The 26866-nt window shown below is 40.3% G+C and overlaps 1 protein-coding gene across 1 annotated transcript in view; it reads right to left on the bottom strand.

Annotated features, from left to right (window-relative positions):
* Window positions 1–14800, bottom strand: part of ADGRE2 (adhesion G protein-coupled receptor E2) — a gene marked incomplete at its 5' end in the record, with an annotated part of 43221 nt that extends 28421 nt beyond the window's left edge. The window contains 5 exons of the mRNA XM_081135468.1: window positions 818–961; window positions 4702–4755; window positions 8315–8483; window positions 14562–14635; window positions 14734–14800. Of these exons, the coding sequence (XP_080991594.1) occupies window positions 818–961; window positions 4702–4755; window positions 8315–8483; window positions 14562–14635; window positions 14734–14800 (508 nt within the window). The remainder of the gene's footprint in view (window positions 1–817; window positions 962–4701; window positions 4756–8314; window positions 8484–14561; window positions 14636–14733) is intronic.
* Window positions 14801–26866: the final 12066 nt, after the last annotated feature.

Genomic DNA, 26866 nt, shown 5'->3' with positions numbered 1-26866 from the left:
GGCTCAGCCTCCATCATCTGTCCCCCAGTGGTTTGGGCCCCCATGTAGCCTGAGTTGACCTCTACAAGAGAGGGTCTGGCCTGGGGCAGTGGTCTCCAATTACGTCCCCTCTTTCAATCTCATCCAGGTAGGAGCCTCTTCCATTTATCCAACTTTCTGAATATGTGTGGGGTGGTCTATGCCACCCTGCCCACTCCCAACACAACATGCTCATGGGTCCTAGTCATCTGAGTTTCCCACAGGCCCATGAACAGAAATTATTGGATTGGATCAGGGTGAAGCCTTGCTTGAGAAAATAGATGTGGTTGAGCAGCTGAGAAGTGGGGTTAGGTGCAAGGAGGGGTTTCACCAGGTGTGGTTGTTGGCCAGGGCAGGGCCAGCTGGGGGACATGGGCCCACCCTTGACTCTTCCCACTCCAACATTTCTGAACTGGGTCCATTAAGGCCTGAGGAATCTGAGAGTGCTCCTGGGGTGGCCAAGCCTGTACGGACCCTAGTGGGGAAAGGTCTCATTCTGGCAGTTACTGATAAAGAAGAAAAGGATGGGTATTGCACTGGAATGAAATACTCTGTGAGCTCTTGAAGTTTCTTGAATGCCACTCCTTTCTTTGTTTTATGAAAATAAGATGCCAGGTGGTAAAAGCATGTTCCAAAATTGCATAAGTGGCACTTAGTGGGGGGCATTCAGAGCCTTGGGGTTCAGAGAAGAGGGGGTGACCTGGTAGGTGCCCAGTCTATCCCTCTGATGGCCTGGAGAAAGGGTTGGGAATCCCAAACCTAATGAATGAGAAGATGGAAGACATGGTATTCTACTTACCATCACACAGGCTGTCAAGATCTAACATTGCCTCAGAAACGAGGCTTTTGCTTCGTCTGCAACGGCAGTAACTCTCCGTGAAGTTTCGGCAGTCAACATTTATTTCACAGGACATTGTTGATTCTGGTCCACACTCCTTCATGCCTGGAACACAACAGGAGGAAATGTCACCTATCAAAGACATAAGTTCCCATAGGTCAGAGACCCTGGCCTCCAGTCTGACCCTGTCATAGGGGCTGGACAGAACACAGGTTCAGGGTAGCACTCCTGGGGCTGGGCTGGGCAAAGCCAGCTGCTCCAAAGCCTGCTGACTCCTCTGCCCATCTTGACTCTCTGGCTGGTCTGAGGACACCTAGATTCAGACACTCTGCTGTGTCATGATGGAGCTGGAAGGAGATCTGCATCCCTTTCTCCAGGCCTTGAGGGGTAGACAGAAGCACGGACTCAGCTCCAAACTCTCCTTTGTGGTGCTATTTGCATCACTGGTAACCTGAGGGTGGCCTCCAGTTAGGGTGACAGTGGATTTGAAGGCCATTCTCAAATCTGAGGTCATGGAGTCATGGCTAGGGGGTGTACAGGGTGACACTTATCACACACCTGAAGATAAAGCCATGTGTCAGGCCCCTGCCCATTGACAGCTTCCACTGTCCTTTAATCACAGTGGCCCAAGTACACCCCACCCTCCCTGTCAGTAACTCCCCCAGCTCCCAATGTCAGGCCTTTTACAGATGCCCCAGGATATCTCTGGGAGAGTCTCTCTATCTACACCCTGGGTAAAATCCCTTGTTATCAGAGGCAGCAGGGGATATGAAATGACAAGCATCATGAAGGTGCTCACAGCTAAGTCACTGGGGGTATTTTCTGTCATCTTATCTCTCCCTGTTCTCTAAACATGAGAGAGAGAGATGCCCATGAGCCAAGACCCCTTTGAGTAGCTCAGGGACCCATCAAGCAGGTGTTGGACATCATTGGGTAACAACAACAGCAACTTAATAAGAACCAGGGACACAAGATGAATCAAAATGCAGGGACAGAAAGTTTGACCATATCCATTCCAATCAGGCGACCAAAGACTTTAGAGCCTGAAAGAACTCATGAGGTCATGATGAGTCCAGGCAGGCAACTGGTCTCCCCCCAGGTCAGAGTTCCTTCTCTAAATTCTGGATTTCCCTTTTAAGGCCCAGGCTACTGTGTCAGCACCAGGACTTGAGAGGAACTTGGAGGGACACACGTCTGTAGCATTCATGTTCAGCCCTCACCTGGGCAATGGGTCTTTTCTCCTCTTTTCAGGTGATGGCAATGGCTGGAGACCTGCCACCAAGTTAGATGGGATGGGGTGGAGTAGAGTTGGGGAGAGGTGGGAATAAGGTGTGGGATGGAAGGACATGACAATGGGAAATTCCTCAACCTGACAAGTGCCCTCAAGAAGGGAGCTGGTATCCAGGTGCCTTAGTAGCAGCATCTTCCCTACGTGTCTGCCCAGTCTACAATTTCCCATGAGATACACACATGCAAGTGTATAAAGAAACCTGTGGGAATATCTCTTGGGTCATAGATTGGCTGGGCGCTAGTCACAACATCTTTTTCTTTTCCTGATAAAATTAATTTTTCCACAAATATTAAATAATACACAGATACTGAGAAAACAAATAAAATTAAATAATGAAAAGATAATCGCCCATAAGTCCACTATACAGGTTATTGGAAAATTTTAGGGGTGTATAGTTTCTCATCTATTCAAAGATATTAAGAATATTTTCATTTATTGCCAGTAAATATGCATGTAAGAGTATTTTGAGTAGATGAAGAGTATTTCTTGGTGTAAAATTTTATCCTCCCCCCATATTTTTATGGTGGTTAAATGCACATAACTAAATTCTCTACTTGAACCATTTGTAGTACTATAATTTCCTTTTATGGTCCAATTTCTTTGAAGAATAAAAACCCTTTAGCTTTAAAACTTAGTGTTACCACCTTATTAGCTGCCAAACTTTGGCAAGTCACTAAGTTTCTTTGAGCCCAAATTTGGAAATTCAAGGAATGATGCTGCCCTGAAGCCATAAAATTCAAAGAAAACATAGGGGGTTAGTTTCTTGACATCTGTCCTGGCAATGAATTTTTGTATTTCACACCAAAAATAAAGGCAACAAAAGCAACAATAGACAAGGGAGACTACATCAAACTAGAAAGCTTTTGTACAACAAAGAAAACTATCAGCACAATGAAAAAGCAACCTGCTATTGTGAGAAAATATTTGCAAATCATGTATCTGATAAGGAGTTAACATCTAAAATGTATATGTGTGTATGTGTGTGTATGTGTGTGTATATAACAAGTGTTGGAGAAGATGTGGAGAAAAGGGACCTTAGGCACTGTTGGTGGGAATTTAAACTGGAGCAGTCCCTATGAAAAAAAGTATGGAGGTTCCTCAAAAATGTAAAGAGTCATGATTCATATGAATACTTTTGGGTATTACTCAGAAAGAAATGAAATTATAATCTTGAAAAGATGCCTGCACCTCCATGTTCCTTGCAACATTATTTACAATAACCAAGATACAACAACAACCTAACAGTCCACTGATGGGTGAGTGGACAATGAGACCATGGTATACATATACAGTGGAATATTTATTCAGCCATAAAAAGGAGGAAATCCTGTCTTTTGTGACAATATGGATGGACCTTGAGGACATTATGTTAAGTGAAATAAGTCAGACAGAAAAGTACAAATAAGACAATCTGACTTAAATGTGAAATTTCAAAAAACCCTACACAAACATATAGATACAGAAACAGATTGGTGGTTGCCAGAGTGGGGCAAAATGGGTGAAGGTGGAAAAAAGTTCTAGCTCTGCTTGCATCCTGGCTCTGCTGTGAGGATGAGGTAGAAAACCATGTTTGTGAGTGGGCTGGATTCCTCGTGAGCTTGAGCTAGTAGGAGAGCCTGAGATTCCAGGCCCTGGGTATTTCTTTCCTCCTGCTGCTTCCATTATTTCTTTCCTTTCTTTGTGCTTTGAAAATAGTAATTACAATAGCAGCAGTAACAACGATAATAGCTCACATTTGTTGACAATTTCTCTGTACTCATCTTTAAATTTTTTCCATAATGGTAAATATGAAATCTTACACCACCCATGTGGGGTGGGTACAATAATTATCCCCAATAAATAGACAAGGAAACTGAGGGGAAGAGAGAAGAAATAATTTCCTAAAGGTCAGAGAGCCACTTAGTGGCAAAGCTAGACTTTGAACCCACACAGCCCAGCTCCACGGTGTAAGCTCTAAATACCCTTCCTACTACAGCGATCACAAAACTTAACTGCCCTCTTTCCTCATACTACCCTGCCCTGGCTCCTCTCTTGAATCCTTGACAAAATGCTTCTGTGCTGCTCTGGATGCTCCACAATCTACCTCAATAAACTCTTTATGTCCCTCCACCCCCCCAAGCCTCTGTACCTTTGCAACTCTCCAAGTGGCCGGGGAAGATGTTTCCACGTGCAGAACTGAATCCCGGAGCGCAGAGACAGGCGTTGCCATTGACACATGGCGGGTCCGGAGGGCACCATAGAACACAGGCTGTGGGGATGGGACAGTGAGGATGGAGACCATGGCCAGAAAGCTCAAGGAAAGGATGACGCCTTGGACAGCTGTGGGGCCAAGACTAGAGGAGAGGGGAGAAGGGAGGGATGGCTGCTATTGGAAGAGAAAAAGACAAAAAAAAAACCAACAACCCTGGGCATCTAGGAAGGTAAAAACAGCTTTTCTTATTTCCAGAAGACCGTCTCTGAGCCTCCTTCCCTCCCAACTGGTGAGAGGACCCAGACCGCAGCAGGTACTCCTCAGCTTAAAACCACTAATGGGTGTCTGTCTGGGCAGGCTCACCTTCATCGTTCAGGCCTACATCAACCAATGGCAACAACAGCAGCACTGACAGTTCTGGGACAGAAAAATGGAGAGATGACAAAGAAAAGAGAATCAGTCTCCAATTTCAAATCTTGGCCACATGGTCATCGCTTTCTGTGGAGGTGATTCCCCTCCACCTCTCCCCTCTCCCCTCTCCCTTCTCCCCTCTTCTTCCTCCTATTGATTCTGTTTCTCTGGAGAAACTGGACTAATACAAGTGGTAAAATGAGAAATGTCTGTTAAGTCCTTAAGTATGCCCTAGGAATAAGTTTCACTAACTTTCTCCTTTGAGATTTAATATAAATGAGCTAATATCATCAAATTTCTTTCCGTATGTACCTTACAGAAATATTGGGGAAAACAAGCCAGGTATCAAGCAAAAACAGAACATTTTCAAACTGGATAGAGAGTTCCCAGATAGCCGTAATTGTCTATCGTCATTGCTATGATTCTACCTACCTGGCAGCAGTCTTAGATGTCTGTTTCTCATGGTGCAGACAAAACAAGCCCAGCCACTGAGGATGTCTGATCTTGGCCTGTGTGTGTTAAAAACACTCTCTATTTGAAGTATATTGTGCCCTAGAGGAGGTCACTTAAGAAACTTCCTTTCCCTTAATCTCCCCAATAATTAAGTTCTTCTTTTTAAGGATTTACATAGTATTACAAGTATTTATACTGAAAGCTTCCTTGAGGGTGATTTCTAAATGTTTTCACATAGGAACATGTGATACTGTGTATTCAAAGAGCTCCCCAAATGAAGAATCACTCTACTAGTCTTTTGGCCCCAAGAAGACCTTAGATCAGAGTGAACAGAATTATCTATTTATTATCAATTAATAGACATTTTATTGTGGCATAATTGACATTATATAGTTTCAGATGTATAACATCATAATTCAATAACTGTATACACTGGGAAAGATCACCATAATGTCTAGTTAACATTCATCACCATATATAGTTAAAATTTTTTGTGTTGAGAATTTTTAAGATCTATTTTGTTAGCAACTTTTAAATATGCAATGCTTTATTATTGACTATAGTCATCATGCTGTACATTACATGCCATGGCTTATTTACTTTATAACTGGAAGTTTGCATTTTTTCACTCCCTTTATCCATTTCATACCCCTCCCCCCCACACCCCAGGTCTGGCAATAACCAATCTGTTCTCTGTATCTATGAGCTTTTTTTTGGAGTTCAAATATAAGTGAGATAATAAATATTTGACTTTTTCTGTCTGACTTATTTTTCTAGGCATAGAGACCATAAGGTCCATCCATGTTGCCATCAATAGCAACATTTTATTTTTTTAAATGGCTAAATAATATTCTCATTTGTGGATGGACACTTAGATTGTTTCCACATCTTTGCTATTGTAAATAATGTTGCAATTAACACTGGGATCTATATTTGTCATTTTGTGTTAGTGTTTTCTTCAGAAAAATACTCAGAAGTTAAATTGCTGGATCATATGGTAATTTTATTTTAATTTTTTTCAGGGACCTTCAAAAGTTCATTTTATGCTCCTATTTTAAAATAAATATAGGTTCACAAGAAGTTGCAGAAACAATGCTAAGAGGTTGTATGTGTCTTGGTGTGGGTCTCTTTGAGTCCATCTTGTTTGGGACTCTGCATTTCTGGGCTTGTATGTCTATTTCTTTCATTGGGTTAGGAAAGTTTTCCATCATTATTTTCTGTTGATTTATTGGTTCATTTCTCTATTCCTGGAATACTACTACACTTTAAAAAATACCATAGTTCTGTGTTTTTTCTTTTTGTTTTTGGTGTTTTGAGGAAAATCTCTGTGTTTTATATACAATAAATCTAAATGTGAACTTGGATAAGGGGAGACTTTAATTAGAAAGACTATTTCAATAGGGAGAATGCTCTGATCCTCAGAAATCTGTGAGTATCTCAAAATCATACAGAAAGAGATTTGTCTTTTACAAAGTAAAGGACAAAGAAGGCAAAAATTAGCAGAATCTTTGGAGGGGAAGCTTGAAAAATAAGGGGAAATTGTCAGAGTTGTGACAGGAAATGGTCATCTATGGTTAGCGAGTTCTCAGAGGAAGTTGATGAGAGTAGCCTGTTATACTTTTTATGTTTGTGCTTGTTCAGGCTATGAGGTAAACAGAGTTCAGGGGCCTGTATGAAAAGAGAAGCCTGATTTAAGTTTGGTCAAAACAAAGCAGAGGGTAAAAAATGGGCAATGTGAACACTTGATTACTTATTGTTTACAACTGTTCTGTGTCTTCTTTCACATTCTTCTTCTGTATAACCTTATAGATAGTTTTACTAAGTTCCATAAAAAATATCTTGGGACTTTCATTGTGGTTGCATTTACTGTGTCAATTAATTTGGAGTAAATAGCTTTCTTATAACATTAACAATTTCCCGCCCTTTCAAAATAAATCTATTTTTATGTAGCTCATGATTTTTCAGTTATACTTTATAGTACTGTCCCTGAGAACTTTTTGCATTTCTCATATAAATGTTTTTAGTTATTGTTGAAGTTTTGTTTTAAAAATTTAAATGGGTTTCCTATTGCATTTTTTCTTTTTTTGTTAAACTTATTGGAGTGACATTGGTTAATAGGGTCATATATGTTTCAAGGGTACATTTTAATGATACGCGATTTATATATTGCATTGTGTGCCCACCACCCAAAGTCAAATAATCTCTGGCCCCCTTTACCTTTTCCTAGCCCCAGATCCCCTTTGTCTGTCTGAGTCTACGAGTTACAGTTTTATATTTCACATGTGAGTAAAATTATATGGTTCTTAGCTTTTTCTGACTGAATTATTTCATTTAGCATAGTATTCTCAAGGTCCATCCATGTTGCCACAAATGGCAATATTTCATCTTTTCTTATGGCTGAGTAGCATTCCACAGTATGTATGTACCACATCTTCTTTATTCAATCATCTATTGAAGGACTCTCAGCTGTCTCCACGTCTTGACCACAGTGAACAACGCTGCAATGAACATAGGGGTGCATACATCTTTGTGAATACATGTGTTTGAATTTTTCAGGTACCCAGAAGAGAGGTTGTTAATGCAATCTCCATTAAAACCCCAATGTCATTTTAAAAATAAATAGAATAAAAAATTGTTAGATTTTTATGTAACTGCAAAAGAACCCAAATAGCCAAAGCAATCCTGAGAAAAAGAATGAAGCAGGAGGTATCACACTATCTGATTTCAAATTATACTACAGAGCTACGATGATCAAAACAGAATGGTATTGGCAGAAGAACAGATGTACAGACCAATGGGACAGAACTGAGAGCCCTGAAATAAAACCACACATATATGGGCAAATGATTTTTGACAAAGGGGCCAAAAACCTGCAGTGGAGAGAAGAAAGCCTCTTCAATAAGTGGTGCTGGGAGAGTTGGAAAGCCACATGCCACAGAATGGAACTTACATGTTAAAATTAAGTTTTTCCTTTGATTAAAAAACATTGCTTTGTAAAAAAAATTTAAATAAGATTTTTTTTTTAATTGAGATAACATTGGTTAATAGAATTATATAATTTTTGGTGTACAACATTAAAATTTAATATCTGTATATACTATAGCATGCTCACCACTGAAATTCTGGTTTTCATTCACCACCTTACAATAGGCCCTCTTACACCTTCCGTCCTCCACCTTCAGCTGTAGACTTTCCCTGTGTGGCTCCATCTCAGAGAGGGTCTCTCCACACTTCTGCTGCTCCCTCAGAGATTCTGTACTCTCATGATTTCCCAGTTGGCCCTTAACAATTCATTAAAAATGTAGGTGAATTCCTGTTAACTATTTGCCTGGCATCCGGATTATGCTCTATTATAGGTGATTCAATGCTCCTAATGGTCTTTCCTTGGGTGAGTCTATCTCCATAGATTTTAGGCTACTGTTACCTCAGGTCTATTATGGGTTCAAGAAAATTAATGACTTTGTTGCTAATACAAATTTTTCTTTTTTAATATATCTTTTTATTGATTTCCGAGAGAGGAAGGGAGAGGGAGAGAGATAGAAACATCAATGATGAAGGAGTCATTGATCGGTTGCCTCCTGCACGCCCTTGACTGGGATCGAGCCCGTAACCTGGGCATGTGCCCTGACCGGGAATCAAACCTCGATCTCCTGTATCCTAGGTTGATACTCAACCACAGAGCTATGCTGGGCTGGGCCAAATTTTTCTTATTGTTAGGTTGGGAGTGATACTCATTTCCATTTTTTATTTCCTGGGGAGAAATAGAGATTACCCTCTATTTTCTTCTAATAGTTTAATAATTTTATTTCATTTTTAATTTAAATCCATCACCATATAGTCATGTATATTCATAGTTTCATAAAATATGTATTTATAAATTTTGTGCAGAGTAAAAGCATTTGATACGGACATTTAGGAATTTATGAGGGTATTACTTTAATGAATTGATAAAGAATTTATTTACTTTTTGACCCTTTTTTTTTTTTTAACCATTTTTAAACATAGAATTTGGAAGACTGATACAATAAACATTCACATTTTCTCCATCCAGATTCAACAATTATCAACATATTGCCACATTAAATTTTTTCTCAATTTATATACACACATGTATATTTTTTCTTGCTAAAACATTTATACTTTTTGGGTGATATCATGACACTTTAATAATTCTTCAACAAATATTGAAACATTTAAAGAATATTTCCTACATAATCACAGTAGTATTGTTATACCCACGAAAATTAACAATTTTATAATTTCTGATGTTCAATACATATTGAAATTATCCCAGTGACCGCCGAAATGTCATTTATAACTATAATATCGGAACCAGAGTCCCACCAAAATTGACATTGAATTTGATTTCATATATTTTTTGTCTCTTTTAACCTAGATCAGCCTCTGGCCACTTTTTAAAATTAAATTTATTGGAGTGACATGAATTAATAAAATTATATAGGTTTCAAGTGTACAATTCTATGATACATCACCTGTATATTGTGTTTTTAAAATGATAATAACTGTAGCCTGGCTGGGCATGGCTCAGCGGTTGAGCGTCCACCTAGGAACCAGGCGATCAGGGTTCGATTCCCGGTCAGGGCACATGCCCGGGTTGCGGGCTCGATCAATGACTCTCTCATCATTGATGTTTCTATCTCTCTCTCTCCCTGTCCTTTTCTCTCTCTGAAATCAATAAAGATATATTTAAAAAAATAAAAAAATAAAAATAAAATGATAATAACTTTAGAAGAGTCTAGGTCAGCTGGTTTGTTAAATGCCCCGTGCTTTTAGTGGCCACACAGAATATTAAAAGAAAATCATGACTTACTTAATTTATCATATCCTTTACTTTTATTGGCTGATATTTTAGGTATCACTATGAACTCATGGATTTTTTATTTAATATATTGTAATCATTTACAGTCATTTCCCTTGATGTCCAATTGATACAGATTTGGGCAGTGAGGACTGACAGGGAATTTCTTGTAGGTATAACTGCTCTAGATTTAGATCTTGCCTAAATCACTTTTTGAGGATGAAATGATATGGTTTGTATAAATATGTTACAAAATGTGCAGTAGCAATATACACCTTTGCCACAGACTACATTATGAAACGTAAAATGTAGGTATTCTATTCATGGAGTTCTGATTTTACTCTAACTGAGGAAACTTTTTTTTTTCATTTAAGCTCTGTGAAATCAGAAATTCCATCTATTGTCATCTGAATGCAGCACATGGTGAGTAATAAAAATTTAATTTTTGAGTGAATAAATTAGTAAGTCTTTAGAAATGAAGAGTGAAGAAATTGAGGCATGTAGTTAGTGACTATAATTGCCCTAGTTGCCTGTAACTGAAATGTTCCTTGGGATGTGGGACTTTTGGTACTAAAACCAGGACAGTCTTGGGAAACTGGAATTACTTTTTTACCCTATTTGCAAGTATTTGAACATTACTTTCCTCTCTTATGCTATTTTAAGAAAGCCATTTGAGCTTTCCTAATTAAATATCTTCAACTTGAGCAACACCTTTGTAGAAAAGTGGTTGAAGCAGAAGGCTTAATCCAAGGCAACTGAAGAGTTGGGTCAAAGTTTCTTGAATATTCTGGGAACATGCTGTAAGGACCAGAAAACCCCAAATCTCCAGCAACTGAATGTCAGACATTTCCTGCATACCCTCTCCTACAATGGTGCTATTAAGAGTTACTTGAAACAAACATGAAAAATTATTTTCTATACTCTTTGCCCAAAAAATGACAGTTCATAATTTTCCTCATTTCCCAGGAGTCAAGATCTTCTGCTTTAGCTGTTCATAATTCTCTCTGAGAGGGAAGGTGTAAAAATGACACTGTGTCAAAAAGTGCAAGACTTGTACACTGAAAACTATAAAATATTGCCAAAAGAAGTGAAAAAATCCAAAGAAATGGAAAAACAACTCATGTTCATGAATCAGAAGGCTTTATATAGTTGCAATGGCAATACTTCCCCCCCAAATTGATCTACAAGTTCAACACAAGCCTTATAAATATATCAGTTAAATATTTTTCAGGAATTGACAAGCACATCTTAAAATTCATATGGAACTTCAAGGGGCACAGACTAGCAGAAACAATCTTGAAAAATAAGAATAAACTTGTAGAGTCAATTTCCCAATTTCAAACTTTCTCCAAAGCTACAGTAATCAAGACAGATGATGGGAGAAAATCAAGGATCCAGAAATAAATCCTTATATTTATGGTGAATTAATTATGACAAGATATCAAGGTAATTCATTGGAGGAAAAAGCAATCTTTTCAATAAATGGTGATGAGAAAACTGAATATCCATTTGTAAAAGCATGTAAACCTGACATCATATTAAAACCCTCATACCATTTAAAAAATTCAAAATAAATCATACACCAAAATGCAATAACTAAAACTATAAAAATCTTGAGAGAAAGTATATGTGTAAATATTTTGACCTTGTGTTAAGCAATTTTCTTTTAGATATAACAACCAAAGCACAAGTGAATTAAAAAATAGATATATCAGACTTCATCAAAATTAACAATTTTTGTGTATCAATGAACACTATCAAGAGAGTAAAAGTCAAACCATGAAATGGGAGAAAATAATTGAAAATCATGTATTTGACAAGGGCTTGTATTCAGACATATATAGCATTCTTACAACTTATCAATGAAAGACATGACTCAATAAAATATTGGCAAAAGATTTAACTAGATATTTCCCCAAAGAAGATATGCAAGTAGATAATAACCACATGAAAAGATATTCAACATCATTAGATATTAGGGGATGCAAATCAAAAGCAAAATAAAAAACTGCTTCACATGCACTAAGGTATAAGAAAGACAAACATTAACAAGTTTTGGAAGGAAGTGGAGGAAACTGGAACCCTCATATATTTTGGTGTTGCTCCTAAGGGTAATGGGAGACCATTTGGAGGATTTTTATGCAAGTGGCACATGCTCAAATTTTTGTTTTGAGAATGTAACTCTGAATTTTATGTGGACAACTATTGGAAGAGGGAAAAGAATAGATAGGTGACCTGTTAGGAGGATATTGCAGTCCAGCCAAGGAGAGATGTCCGCTGAAATCAGGGAGAAGGCGATAGAGATGGTGTCAATAAGACCAATTTGTGAGCTATTGAAAAGGAAAATGTAGCTTGATTTAGCAATGGATTGGTTTGAGGCAAAATAGGGTAGGGGCAGGATAACATCAAAGATGCTTCAGGTCCCTGATGGTCCAGGTGCAAGGAGATAGATGCAGATGGAGATGGGAAACCCTGAAGAAGATTAGGCTGGTGAAAAAAATGATGTTTGTTTATGGCCATATTAGGTTTCTGAGATATCTAAGTAGAGGTGTGAAATAGGCGATTGGAAAGTAGTGGTCTGAGGTTCATAGGTAATTCAGTGCTAAAGAAAAACATTTGGCCATTATTTTTTTCTGCAGGACACATTGAATCCTTGTGGCCAAGATTGCCTATGAGGAGGGTATAAATTAGAATAGAAATGTTTCCAGAATCAAGACAGATAGCCTAGTTGAAATGTAAAGGAGATAGATGAAGAAAGCTCAGCCAGAGGGATAGCATGAATTCCAGGGGATGCTGAGACATAGGAGTCAGGGACACAAGAGGAGTATTTAAAATGGAGGCAGGAACCACAGGGTCCAATACTGCGAAGAGGACCAAAAGATCTTTATCATTGGAGGTCATTGGAGGTTTACGAGAGAAATCTTTTGGTGGAAAATGAAGATAAAATCCATTTTTGAGTGTGTAGAGGAAGAGAGGGAGGAATCAAATATATGGTATTAATAATTCATAATGAGAGAGTTAGCATGTTGCAACTAAAGTAGAAAGTGCTGCTGAGAACATGGGACTAATTATAATAGAGATTGTAAAAGCAATAATATAAATTTATTGAGAAGTCATGAGGGTTGAGAAACAAAGTGCAGGTGGAAGGATTAACCTTAAAAAGTAGGAAACACATTTTGTCTGTGGTAATAAGATGAAGTGAGGAGAGAGTGAACCAGATGTCATATAGCTGGTGTTTTTGAGAGCACAAAGTTGACCTTGTTTCATCTTGCTGACTTGTATTTTCTCTGTGGAGAAGTTGGTAGGAACACTTGCTGAGAAAAGGCAGGAGTTAGAAGGACAAGACGTTTGAGGAGGAGAGAGCTTGGGAAGTAGCAGTTGTAGAAGGTGAATGAGGGGAATGCAGAAGGCTTGCCAGGCGGGGTGCTGGGCACACTGGGGGTGGGGAAAGTTGAAGAGGCTGAAGCCCTTGTCCAATTTATATGAATCCCATGAATCTCCCTTTCTTCATCTACAAAAGGAAATGTAATACTTACCTTCAAGTGCAGATGTGAAGAGTATGTGAACAAAAAATATGAAAAAAGGTTTGGTAGGACCAAACATAGAAATGCTTGGTAGGACCCACCCTGCCAGGATCTCTCCTCTGCCCTCTGTAATTGTCCTCCCTAATTTTCTCGTGTGTGTATGTGCTGATAATATCAGGAATGCTTGAAGGCTTTTAAAGAAAGTCAAATCCAACTTAATACTTATTTCACTAACTTTTATGACTATAGGTGCTATGTATTTGTTGTTCTTTACACAGAGGGTAGCGTGGAGAGACCTGGGATAAAGGACGGTGCTGTGACTGTGCAGTTTCAGCATCACGGCTTCAGATCATTAGCTTCTGCTTGTTGAGCTGACCGTTGCTGTTCTCTGTGAAGAAGTGTTTTTTGTCTTCTCACCAAGAAAAGGAAGAACCACACGCACCATGTCATATAGAGTAGGTGTTCCACACGTGTGGGGTGTTAGACGATAGTTATGTGCAAGGGTCAGAAACACAGTGAGTAAAAGTAGAGGAGACCTCCATTGATAACAGGAAAATGTCCTTGGGTGAGTCTAGGAGTAAACCAAGTGTGGCTTAGCTTAGGGAATCCCCTGCTATACACCCGAGTTGCCTAGTGCGCTAGGCATGAAAGCTCAATAGGATCAGTTAGTGAAGTGCTCTGGGTGCAATATATGATCTTTAAAAAATTTTTAATTTATTTAAAAAAATATATCTTTATTAATTTTAGGGAGAGTAAGGGAGAAGAATAGAGAGGTAGAAACATCGATGAGAAAGAAACATCAATTGGTGGCTGCCTCCTGCACGCCCCCTACTGGAGACTGAGCCCACGACCCAGGCATGTGCCCTGACCGGGACTTGAACTGGTGACCTCTTGGTTTATGGCTCGACGCTAAACCACTGAGCAACACCGGCCAGGCCCTCTGTCTTGTTTACGTCATTGTTATTCGGGGGTTTCCTGACACATGCAGAGAAATATAACTGGTCCCCACAACTCACCTTCCACAGAAGCAGGGATTTCTGCCCACCTTGTGTCCCACAGACGTCCCCTGATATCCAGCCATCTTTTGGAGCTGACAAGGATGACAAAGGGGCACAAATGAAGAGGCATGAATGGACAGACTTCCAGAAGGGGGAACAAAGGTATAGGGGTAAGCCAGGAGATCCTTACCAGAGGGCAGAGTCTGGAAGGACAGAATGGGGCTCCACTTGCCCCACAGATCCTCTTCTTTCTCCATTCGGCAGCAGCCAGACACCTCATAGCCAGTGGCCAGCTCTAGGTCCTGGATCTCAACAGGGGTCAGGGATATGGTGACAATAGCATCTGTAGCTGCCCCTCATGCTGATGCAGTGGGTGGAATTGTGGCATTGGAGTCATCGCGAGTTGAACTCATCCGCATCTGCAGACATAAAAAAGAGGGTCAGTCCCTTATCCCAGCACTGCTAATGCCTCCCTTCTGCTCGTCAACTCCAGCCTTACTACCCTTCACCACCTTCCTCAAGCTCAGGCACCAAGGAGTGCATCACAGTTGAAATGGAAACCGTCTTGTGGTGGCACTTTCTAGTTCTCCAACCATCTCAGGGCAGAGGTTGGCAAACGGCCCCCAGGCCAAACCCACCTGCTGCCTGTTTCTGTACAGTCCATGAGTTAAGAATGTTTTTTATATTTTTAAATTGCCAAAAATGTCAAGAAACAGCCTTCTTTTGTGACACATGAAAATAATATAAAATTCAACTTTTAGTATCCATAGATAAAGTTTTATTGGAATGCAGCCACGCCTGCTTATTTATGTATTGTCTATGACTGCTTTCAAACTATAAGGTCAGAGTTAAGTAGTTGTGACAGGGACCTTCTGGTCCCCAAAGCCCAAGATATTTACTATCTGGCCCTTTGCAGAAGGAGTTTTCTGGCCTCTATATTCAAGCAAGGTGGGCAAGATAAGAACTATGTGAGTGTGTGTGCACGCACACGTGTGTGTATGTGCTACGCCTTAGGCCAGAACTTCTGGGTGGATGGTGAGTATGGTAAACAAAATAATGGCCTCTTCAAAGATGTCCTAGTATTTAAGTTTTAATTTCTGGAACGAATGAATATATCACCTTTTATTCAAAAGAATTTTTTAACTTTGTGATTAAGGCTATTGAAATGGAGATTATCCTGGATGACCTGGGTGTACCTGGTGTCATCACAAGGGTCCTTATAAGGAGGAGGAAGGAGGTCAGAGAGGAGAAGAGATGATACATATGCTGTTGGCTTTGAAGAGAAAGAAAGAAACCTAGAACCATGGAATGCAGGCAGCCTCTAGAAGCTAGAAAAGATAAAGAAACAGATTTTCCTCTAGGGCTTCTAGAAGAAACCATTTAAGACTTCTGACCTCCCAAACTGTAAGAGAATATATTTATTTTGTTTTGAGCTACTAAGTTTGTGGTGATTTGTTATATCAGCAATAGGAAACCAGTACAGCGGTCCATTCAGGAATCTGGAATTTCTTCTGGCCAAGTGGTATTGGTATCAGCCCTAGTGTTGCTGTAGGAATCTGATGGGTAACCTGGCCCTGTGATTATCCAGCTCACAAAGCCCCCAACTCCACTGTCTAATGCTTTCCCTCAGCCTTCTGTGGCTCTAACCACAGCTCTACCCTCCAGGGCAGCCTCAGTATTGCCCAAAACCTAGGGGATGGGTGGTAGGCATGCTCGAAATGTCACACTGAGAGAACTTATTTTGGCCTCAAAATATCTTGGGCATTTCTGCTTTTTCTCCACCCAGGCGAAGTTCCTTCTCAGAGAAATGAAGGATATGATTGTGGTCCCAGTGTTGAGAAAGTGGGGATGTCTTCAAATTTATTTGGTTTCAAACTTATCGTTTTTCCTTTTCTGATTAGGAGAGAAATTTGAGGCCAGTAGAGTGGAGCTTGGACAATATTTACTGCAGCTTTTTCTGCCTGTAACCTAGACAGTGAAGTGAGAGGAGTCCTCTTAACTGAAGATCAGAGGTTTCTCTCCTCTAGGGATGGTAAATAGCTTATAAACAGCATGATGCTTCCAGCAAGATTGATGTTTATATACAGATGATGTATCATAGAATTGTACACTTGAAACCTATATCTTATTAACCAATGTTACCCCAATAAATTTAAATAAATAAATCTTAAAAAAGTGAAACCATTTCAAAGCAAATATATTGCTGTCACACTTCTTAACGATGAAAGATTTAATATTTTACTTTTCTCTTTGAGAATATGAAACATCCCTGTCTTTAAGTTATTTCAAATACTTTAAAACATTATTCAAACAACTATATTAATAATATAAATGGATAGTATGAAAATGATTAATGCATTGAAAAGTCATTAATTAATCTAAGTCTGTTAAGCTTTTCTTAAAAGTGTATGAGAATAGTTATTCTCACCAGAGTGTTGGAAGAATTCAATGAGATAAAACAGGTAAAGCACCTGACACATTATATGGCCTACTAGAAATACCTAAAAAACAATATCCTTCATATCGTGCTTTATGAAAAGCAATTAATCATGCAAATTTAGTTATTTCTATTATTCCCCCAACATTATATTACCTTATATTAGTTTTCTTAAGTTCCATAAAATTGTTTGTCTTCATACCAGAGCCCCAAGGTAAATAAAGCTGGTATTGATATCCCACTTAAATGACTTAAAAGTTTTATATCTTATTTTTAAATTCACAAATTATACAACTACACATTTGATTGTTAAAAATATTCTTTTTAACTACAGACTGATATCCCTAGTGATACAGATACAAAAATTTTCAATAAAATACTGGCAAACCAAGTTTAGCAGTACATCGAAAGGATCATTCACCATGGTCCAGTAGGATTTACCCCTGGGATGCAAGAATGGTTCAGCATATGCGAATAAATCAATATGACACATCAACACAGGACTCTGCTATCTGTTCGTAACAGTTTGGATGAAATAGCATAAGTCACTTTTGATATTGAGCCCAATGGCATCCTCAGTGGCTCTGCTGTGGATAAGAATACAGGAACAGAAGACAAGATCACCATTACTAAGGACAAGTGTCATCTGAGCTAGGAGGACATTAAGCGCTTGGTCCAGGAAGCTGAGAAGTGCAAAGCTGAAGGCGAGAAGCAGCGGGATAAGGTGTCTTCCAAGAAGTCACTTGGATCCTATGCATTCAACATGAAAGCAACTGTTGAAGATGAAAAACTTCATGGCGAGATCAATGATGACAACAAACAGAAGATTCTTGACAAAGTGCGATGAAATCAACTGGCTCGATAAGAACCAGACTGCAGAAAAGGAAGCATCTGAACATCAGTAGAAAGAGTTGGAAAAAGTCTGCAACCCCATCATTACCAAGCTGTTCCAGAGTGCAGAAGGCATGCCAGGAGGAATGGCTGGGGGCTTCCCTGGTGGTGCAGCCCCCCATCTAGTGGCGCCTCCTCTGGGCCCACCATTAAAGAGGTTGATTAAGCCAACCTTGAACATTGACTTAGCATTGTTCCATACAAAATATTGAAGGACCTAAATTTGTAGCAAATTCCATGGCAGTTTTAAAAGTTATATAGTAAATAACTGGGCATTCTTGACACTTGAATATGGACTATATATGCACAGAGAAAGGAAATAATGCACTTTATAAGCACTGTATTGTAAAGTGGGAAATGTAATGTCTTAAATAAAACTATTTAAAATTGGCAAAAAATGGCAGAGGACCTGAACGGACTTCTCCAAGGAAGACATACAAATGGCCAAAGTATAAAAAGATGCTCAACTTTACTATCTGTTAGGAAAATGCAAATCAACACTACAATGAGATGCCACCTCACAGCCATTAGAGTGGCTATTATCAACAAGACAAGCAATAACAAGTGTTGGAGAGGTTGTGGAGAAAAAGAAACCCTCACTCACTGATGGTGGGAATGTAAACTGGTACAGCCACCTGGCAAAACAGTATGGAGGCTCCTCAAAAAATTAAGAATAAAGTTATCATATGACCCAGCAACCCCTCTTCTAGGTATCTACTCAAAAATTTTGAAAATATTTATTTGCAAAGATATATGCACCTCTGCAAACTCTGCCAGACTTTCATGTGTCCACTGTTTGCCTCAACTCTGATCTGTCTCAAACCTCAGCATTTTATTTATTAGCCGTCAACGCTTTCAAAATATCCTCATTATAGTCACTTCTCCCCTCTAAGAGATTCCAGCATACACACAACACAGGTACACCTGCTACATCACTCCTTCAGACAACTGTTAGGTCAGAAAACAAACACATTTCCTTGGGAAAATTGTTTCATTGTCTTCCAAAATCAAGAAGCCTCATGAGGAATTTGAGCAGCCATCTTCATGAACTCCACAGGACCAGGATAGATGATGGGATAAGGGTACTTTAAATAGCTACAAAGCTCCCCCGCTATATATATATATTTAAATATATCTTTATTGATTTCAGAGAGGAAAGGAGAGGAAGAGAGAAAGACAGAAACATCAGTGATGAGAGAGTCACTGATCTGCTGCCTGCTGCATGCCCCCGACTGGGGATCGAGCCCACAACCCGGGCATGTGCCCTGACTGGGAATTGAACCGCAATCTCCTGGATCCTAGGTCAGTGCTCAACCGTTGAGCTACGCCTGGCTGGGCTCTCCCACTATATTTAAATCACCTTTTTCCTGGTCAATCATATTTTTGGTTTCTGTAAACCCTTGAGTATCTTCCAGAGTTCCAATAAGGTTGATTCTGATTATGTTTTTAGACTGTTTTGGTGGTATTTCTGGTAAGCAACTGCCCCCCCCCATGTTTTCCTACTCTATGATTCTCTCTAATCAATAATTTTTAAAGATAACATTTTATTATTTTTGGCCCCACAATCATTTCTCACCTTTCATCTACTCTTCCCCGTGCCCTTCTAGTACTCCTCATTTCCACTGGATTTTCACAGTGGCAGGAGTCTGTATCAAACATCGTCCCAGGATGACCTTTCCACAGATGAAATTTGCATTCTGCTTTTCCTCTCCTTGCTCCAGAGAGCTAAGTCTCTTAAGGAGAAGGGAGACAGAAGGCTTTGTCATTCATGAGACTCATGGGAATTCAGCCTCTAAAACCACAGAAACTAAATGCTTCTGCTTTACCCATGAAAGTCTACTCTCCTAATCTAAGGTCCTGAGAATACACAACTGGGTGATGTCTTTAGCTTCGTGTGAAACTGCCAAACTGCGTTTCGCTATGACTGTGCCATTTTGCATCCCCCCTGGCAATGAACGGGAATTTGTGTTGCTGCCCATCCTCACTAGCAATTAGCATCATCAGGTGTTTTTTTGATTCTGCGTTTCCAATAGCTGTGTAGAGGGTATGCTTATCTTCTATCTGTATATCTTTTTGGTGAGAAGTCTATTTAGATCTTTTGCCCATTTTTAGTGTGCTTTGCAAATATTGTCTGCCAGTCTGTGACTTGTTTTTTGACTCTGTCAATAGTGTCTTCTACAGAGCAAAACTTTTGAATTTAATAAACTCCAACTTATCAATTCAATAAGAGTTGACATTTGTATTTAATTTGCATTTCAGAACACTGGTATGGCCCACTTGGTTCATCACGGAATGAATGTCCCTTCTAAAATATTCCCATACAAGAGAAACAAGATGGCGGCGTAGGTAAAAACCGCACCCGCCGCCTCCCGCAACCACATCAAAATTACAACTAAAATACAGAACCACCATCACTCAGAGCCTCCTGAGATCTGGCTGAACAGAAGCCCCACAACCAGGGAACTGAAGCAGCACCGAGAGCGGGAGGAGGGGGGGAGACGCGGGCGGATCGGGGCTGAATCAGAGACGCGGCCACAGGCCGCACCCAGTGCCCCGGTTGAAACCAGGGAGGGAATCTCGGTGGTGGGGGTTTCCCGGAGGAGGGAGGGGTCCTATCCCCACAGCAGGCCCCCAGCCCAGGGCTCCAGGGCCGGGAAGAGATGTCCCCACAACTCCCGGCTGTGGAACCAGCGGGGACTGTCACTGAGGGTCGCGGAGGCTGCGGGAGCCCCAGCAGCTCCTCCTAAAGGGCCCGGCACGGACTCACTCGGACGCTCCCGCTGAGCCCAGCGCCGGGCAGCAGCCTGAAGGGACCCGGGACACTCGGGGAGGAACTAACCTGCCTGAGATCCGGGCGAGAGGCGGAGGGGCGGCTTCCTCCCAGGCAGAAGGGCTGGCGGAGGCCATGGCTCCTTTGGCGAGTCCTCCCCGCACACAGCCGGCAGGCAGGCGCCATGTTTGAATCGCCAGCACCTGACTCACGCCTTTGGCCCCGCCCCGTGATTCCCGGAGGCCCCGCCCCTCCCCACCTGCAGCTCATCCAGGCCATTTCCAGGGGCTTTTCTATGCAAGTGGCCTCTCGAGCCTCATGCTTAGGACTTTCCTAAAATCTCTCAAACAAGCAGCAGCGTGCCCCATAGGGCTTGATAAGTGGCCCCAGGCCTGGCATTAGTGGCAGCCTGCACTGGCTCACAGCTTGGCCTCTCCTGGACAATGCCAAGCCCAGCACAAGTAGCAGCCAACTAGGGTTTGCTGTGTAGCTCATGCTGGGTGGCTCTGGGCAAGGCTGACTTTGCACCTCCTGGGAGGCCCCAGAGACAGTGCACCCGGTGGTCAGACTCGACCACGCTGGGTTACAGCCCTACCACATCGACGAGTGACACACCCTAGGGGTGCACTTGGTGAACACCGAAGCTCCACTGAAGTAAATCCTGCTCCATAGGGGTGTCTCCAGCACAGCAGCTCTCTGGCTGTAGTTGCAGCTGGTCCTCACGGCTGATTGGCCTGGGGGTCAATTCCTCCCAGTGATGCCAACAGCTACCAAGGCTCAACTACAACAGGACAGTGCACACAGCCCACATGGGAGCACCTAGAAGGCCCAGCTCAGGTGACTGGGGAGGCTGAGCCACTGGACCCTACAGGACACCTACTACACAAAGCCACTACAAATACCAGGAGACATAGCAGCTCTACCTAATACATAGAAACAAACACCTGGAAGCAGCCAAAATCTGGAGTCAAAGAAACATGTCACAAAGGAAACAACAGAAGAAATCTCTAGAAGAGGAACTAAATGAAATAGATCCAAGCAAATTAACAGATACAGAGTTCAGAATTTTGTTTATAAAGATGTTTAAGCAGACTATTAGGGAAATTACTGAGAAAATCGATAACATAATAAAGCACCAATTTGAAATGAAGGCTACAGGAACTGAAATGAAGAATAATTTACAGGAAATCAACAGTAGAGTCGAGGATGCTGAGAATCAAATCAGCAATTTGGAACATGAAGAAACAAAAAACACCCAACCCGAAGAGCAAAAAGAAAAAAGAATCCAGAAATATGAAGATAGTATAAGTTGTCCCTTGAAGGAGCCTCTGGCACAACTTTAAGAGGCCCAACATTCATATTATTGGGGTGCCAGAAGGGGAAGAAAGAGACCAAGAAATTGAAAACCTATTACAGAAAACTTCCCCTACCTGGGGAAAGAAATAGACTTACAAGTCCAGGAAGTACAGAGTGTCCCAAACAAGAGGAACCCAAAGAGGCCCACAGCAAGACACATCATCATTAAAATGCCAAAGGTTAAAGACAAAGAGAGAATCTTAAAAGCAGCAAGAGAAAAGCAGTTAGTTACCTACAAGGGAGCACCCATACGACTGTCAGCTGATTTCTCAACAGAAACTTTGCAGGACAGAAGGGAGTGGCAAGAAATATTCAAAGTGATGAAAAACATGGAACTACAACCAAAATTGCTCTACCCAGCAAAGCTATCATTTAGAATTGAAGGTCAAATAAAGAGCTTCTCAGACAAGGAAAAGCTAAAGGAGTTCATCACCACCAGACCAGCACTACAGGAGAAGTTGAAGGTTCTTATTTAAGAAGAAGCTAATGAACAAAAGAATCTGACGAACTAAATAGATCCAGAGACTTTGACACATGCAACAGACAATCATATTTCAGAGGAGAGAGGGAAGGGGGGTAGAGGGTGGGAAGAGATTAACCAAGGAAGTTATATGTATAACCCATGGACACAGTTAATAATGGGGTGAAGGCCTGGGGAGAGGGTGGGAGCGAAGTGGAGGGGGTCAATTAGGGGGGAAAATGGGACACCTGTAATGCTCTCAACAATAAAGATAAATTAAAAATAAAATAAAATATTCCCATACAAGTAAATAAAAGAAAAAAGATGGTATGATAATTTCTTTGTCTAGTAAAAGTCATTTTTCAATCTCAGAATTTGCTGAACCATGATAATGGCTTGTCTTTCAATGCCTCTTCTAGAGTTTCTGAACTGCTTTCTCTTTTAGCAATATCTACTCCAGTTGTCAGAAAAGAGTAAGGTGTAGGAAGAGTGGCAATTTTCCTTAACCTCTTATTTATTCATTAATTTTACACTCCATTTTGTCTTATTCTGATCTTCAGTCCTAGACCACAGTCTACTGCCTGCCTTGCAGTAATTACTGAATTAGCATTTGTTGAGCCCCTGAAAGGACACACTGTGGAATGTTAGACAGATTTCCATCAATGAGGAGTAAGAAATAGCAGTGAAACAAGAGGAAATGCAATGCTGTTGAGAAGGGAAGCCCCATGACTGAGAGTCAACACTGGAGGAGACCCATTGAAGAGAAAAGATAGTTAGTGTACTTAGAGTCTCCCACCCAAATGAGGGATACTAACATGGCAGGGCTCTGTATTATTAAATTTTTCTTGTTATCCCTGTCGATGCCTCCAAAGTTACAACCAGTAAAGAAAGTCTGTTATGCTTTGCCACCTCCCCTGACACCCACGAAGATACTGTGGCTTATCTAGATAGGATCAGGGAACAGCCTGATTCACTGATCCATTTCTTCCTTGGATGATGGATGAAGTTGAAAGCTCTGCCTCGTGGGAGGGAAGGTGGATAGAACCACGCACGAGACCTCTGGGAGTCACTGTTTGGTTTGCGCATCACTGGATATTAGTAAACTAGACTTGAGAGAGTGTAGCTTTAGGGGCTAAATTCGCATGAGCCTTGTTAGTGAAGCATTCGTTTGGCTCTCTGATCACCAAGAGATTCGGTTCTCATGAGGTAAGAGAGAAAAACAGAATGCAAACTTGTGCCAATTTGACCCTTGGGAGATGTGTTTGCTCCTCCATGTATATCTCTTATCCCACTGGACTCCTTCCTTCCGTGTGTGGTCCCTAGCAGGCAGGGCACTCCACAATGATTGTTCCTTCCATTTTGGGGTGTGTCTACTTCTCCAAAGAGCTAATGAACAAAGTAGGAAATCATTCACTGACATCCTAGCATTTTAGGAAAATAATTCTTACCACATCAACCACACACAGGTTCACTGCTGTATTTTCTACTACGGCTTCCATCTTGATTAATGGATAATAGTTTCCAATAAAGGGAAAGCCATCTCTGTTAAGAGGGCCTGGGGAAATAAACTTATAGAATGGGCCCTGGGAATATCTATACTTATTGGGATTAAAAGAGATGCAGAGGTTAGACATTACCTTTTCAAGTTTCTGTCTAGCAAGGAATGCTTCTCTTACCATTGACTGGTTCATTCATACTGCTCAAAAGTTTTTCCATAATGTTGTTTTATGTAACATAGTATGTTATATATTCAAGGAATTATATTATTAGCATAAAAGTGACTTTACACAATCTAAATTAATAACAGAAGTTACATGTATGTTAAACATTTGCAGCTACTGGATCATGTCCATTTGGTAGGGTCCTGCACTAAGAAGGAATGTACAGAAAGCAGCAAATGTATACAGCATATATGCAGAAAGATTGAATTGGGGATCTTAGGAGATAAGAAGAATGTTATGAGGGGAGTTAGGGTGTGGAAAGGTGTGCAAATTGAGAAGAATCCTTATTCACAGATGCATTTTCTTGCCCCTTCACTAAAATGGACAAAGTTGAAACCTGTCAATTTAGTGTGCCAAATTACAAAATTCCTTGCAACAAATCAGAAACTCAAGTATTGGACTTCTGGTCAAGATGACAGAGTAGGTAATGCTGTGCTGGCCTCCTCCTATGATCACATCAAAATTACAACCACCCTGGAGAACCGTCTTAAGACTATCTGTACAGAACTCTTGTAACTAAGGATAATAAAGAAAAAGCAAGACTGAGACATTTTTTGTTACTATGTATGGTGATGGATGTTAACTCTACTAATTTAGTGAATCATTATGTTGTACAGCTGAAACTAATATAATGTTAAATGTCAATTATATCTACCCCCCCCCCCCCACATTTGTTATTGTTCAGTTTTTAAGGTTGAAAATATGCCTCATTTTATTCAAGGTCCAGGTGTCTGTAGAGCTGGGGTCTTTTTAGGAGGCTGTAAAGAATAATCTGTTTGTCTTTTTCTGGTTCTGGAGGATGACAACAATCCTTGGCTTGTGGCTCCTTTCTCTATCTTTTAAAGTCAGCAGAAGTGGGTGGAGTGTTTTTTGCATCACATCACTCTGGCACTGACTTTTTGGTGTTTTTCTTTCACACTTAAGGAAATGTGATACATTGGGCCCACTCAGATAATCCAGGATAGTCTCCTGATTGAGGGTTAGCTGATTAGAAACCTTAATTTCATCTACAGTCTAATTCATGTAGCCTAACATATTCACAGATTCTGGGGTTTAGAATGTGGACATCTTTGGGAGGCCATTATTCTTGCTACCGTACTATGTGACACATTTTTGGCCAAAGATATATCAATGGAAGTGTGTTAGGTGGAACTTTTTGGAAATCCTGTATTTTTTAATTTAAAAGTATTATTTAATTAACAATACAGACTCACATAATATGAGCAATGTAAACATAATATTGAGCAAAATACAGCAGGCACAAAAATACACATTGTAAGATTCTATTTACATGAAGTTCAAAATAGGCAAAAAATAACCTATGCTGTTAGAATTCTGGAGAATGCGGAGAAGTGGTGACTGGAATTAGGCACAGAGGGAGCTACTGTGTGGCTGGACATGTTCTGTTTTTGGTTTGGGTTATGATTATAAGGAATATATTTAGTTTGTGAAAATTCATTGAACATTTGATATGACACTTTTCCATATGTATGTTGCACTTCAAAAAACTTTAACGAAAAACCATGCTGGCACTCTCCAATACTACCCTCTTCATTCTCCTCCCAGTCTTCCTGTGTGACTCACAGACTCAGTGTTTGGAGGTACAACAGCTATTCTGTGACCATGAGGACAGAAAACATACATTATGAGTAGTGGTGCATAAAAAATAAAAGAAGTCTAGTTCCTTAACAAAATTATGAGGCTGTCAGAGTAGCCTTGAGCTCCCTCCCTAACTCTACACCTGTGATGTGCAAATAAATAAAGTTTTAATTTATTGAAGCCTTTATTGGGGCAGGATTTTCTATTACTTGAAGCTTTATGCCATCCCTAACTCAACATATGGCTGTAGAATTTTCTACCATGTCATAACAATAGAAGAACTGCACGGGGATAAAAAATGGTCATATTCCATGCATATTTTGTCATAAACAGAACAATTATGATGTATCTGTATTTTTGATAATTGCTGCACACAAAGAAAAGCCGTGACAAATTAGAAGACCCCCAGAAGATAATTATTAAAATAGACAAAACAAAATGCCATAAGGAGACCAGATGAAGAATTTAGAGTGTTTTTCTACATGAGTAAATACTTAATGGTTCATAAAACCTGTCTTCCACTGGAAACGAAGCTGGCATAGGCACTTGTGACATCACTTACTGCCATCCTTGCTGGTTACCTTGCAGTCTCCAGAGATTCTCATCTCTCCTCAACTCTCATATTTAGGATATTCACATTGGAACTTATTCAGCAACTCTCCCTCCTCTTTCAAATTCCTATTTCTCTGTTGTATGTGCATTTCAAAGGCCACCTTCTTCCATCAGGACCCCCACCTCCAACAAATACAAGTATCAGATTGGAAATCAGTATGAATATGTTAACAACAGCAAGTCAATAAAAAGAAAAGCAATGTCTACACGAGCATGTTAAAACAGATAGTACGAGGAATGCAACAGCTTTCCAGCTCTGTTAATCAATGAGTTAAGACCCTGGAAGGAAACAGTTTTATTTCTCTTCAGCCTAGAAATGGTAAGTGGAAGGCAAGCGGTCAAGGGGGGATGTTCGTATTTGGAGGGGCCTGACCCTCTTATAGTAGAACTTCCATATCTGCTCATACACATATTGTTACTCTCACTCTCTTCTCTAAGGTCATTGAGCAGTTGTCGGTGGATGTAGAAATAAAACCT

This window comes from Miniopterus schreibersii (genome assembly GCF_964146895.1).
Source record: "Miniopterus schreibersii genome assembly, chromosome: 4".
Taxonomy (NCBI): Eukaryota; Metazoa; Chordata; class Mammalia; order Chiroptera; family Miniopteridae; genus Miniopterus; species Miniopterus schreibersii.
This window is presented reverse-complemented; position numbering and strand designations above follow the sequence as displayed.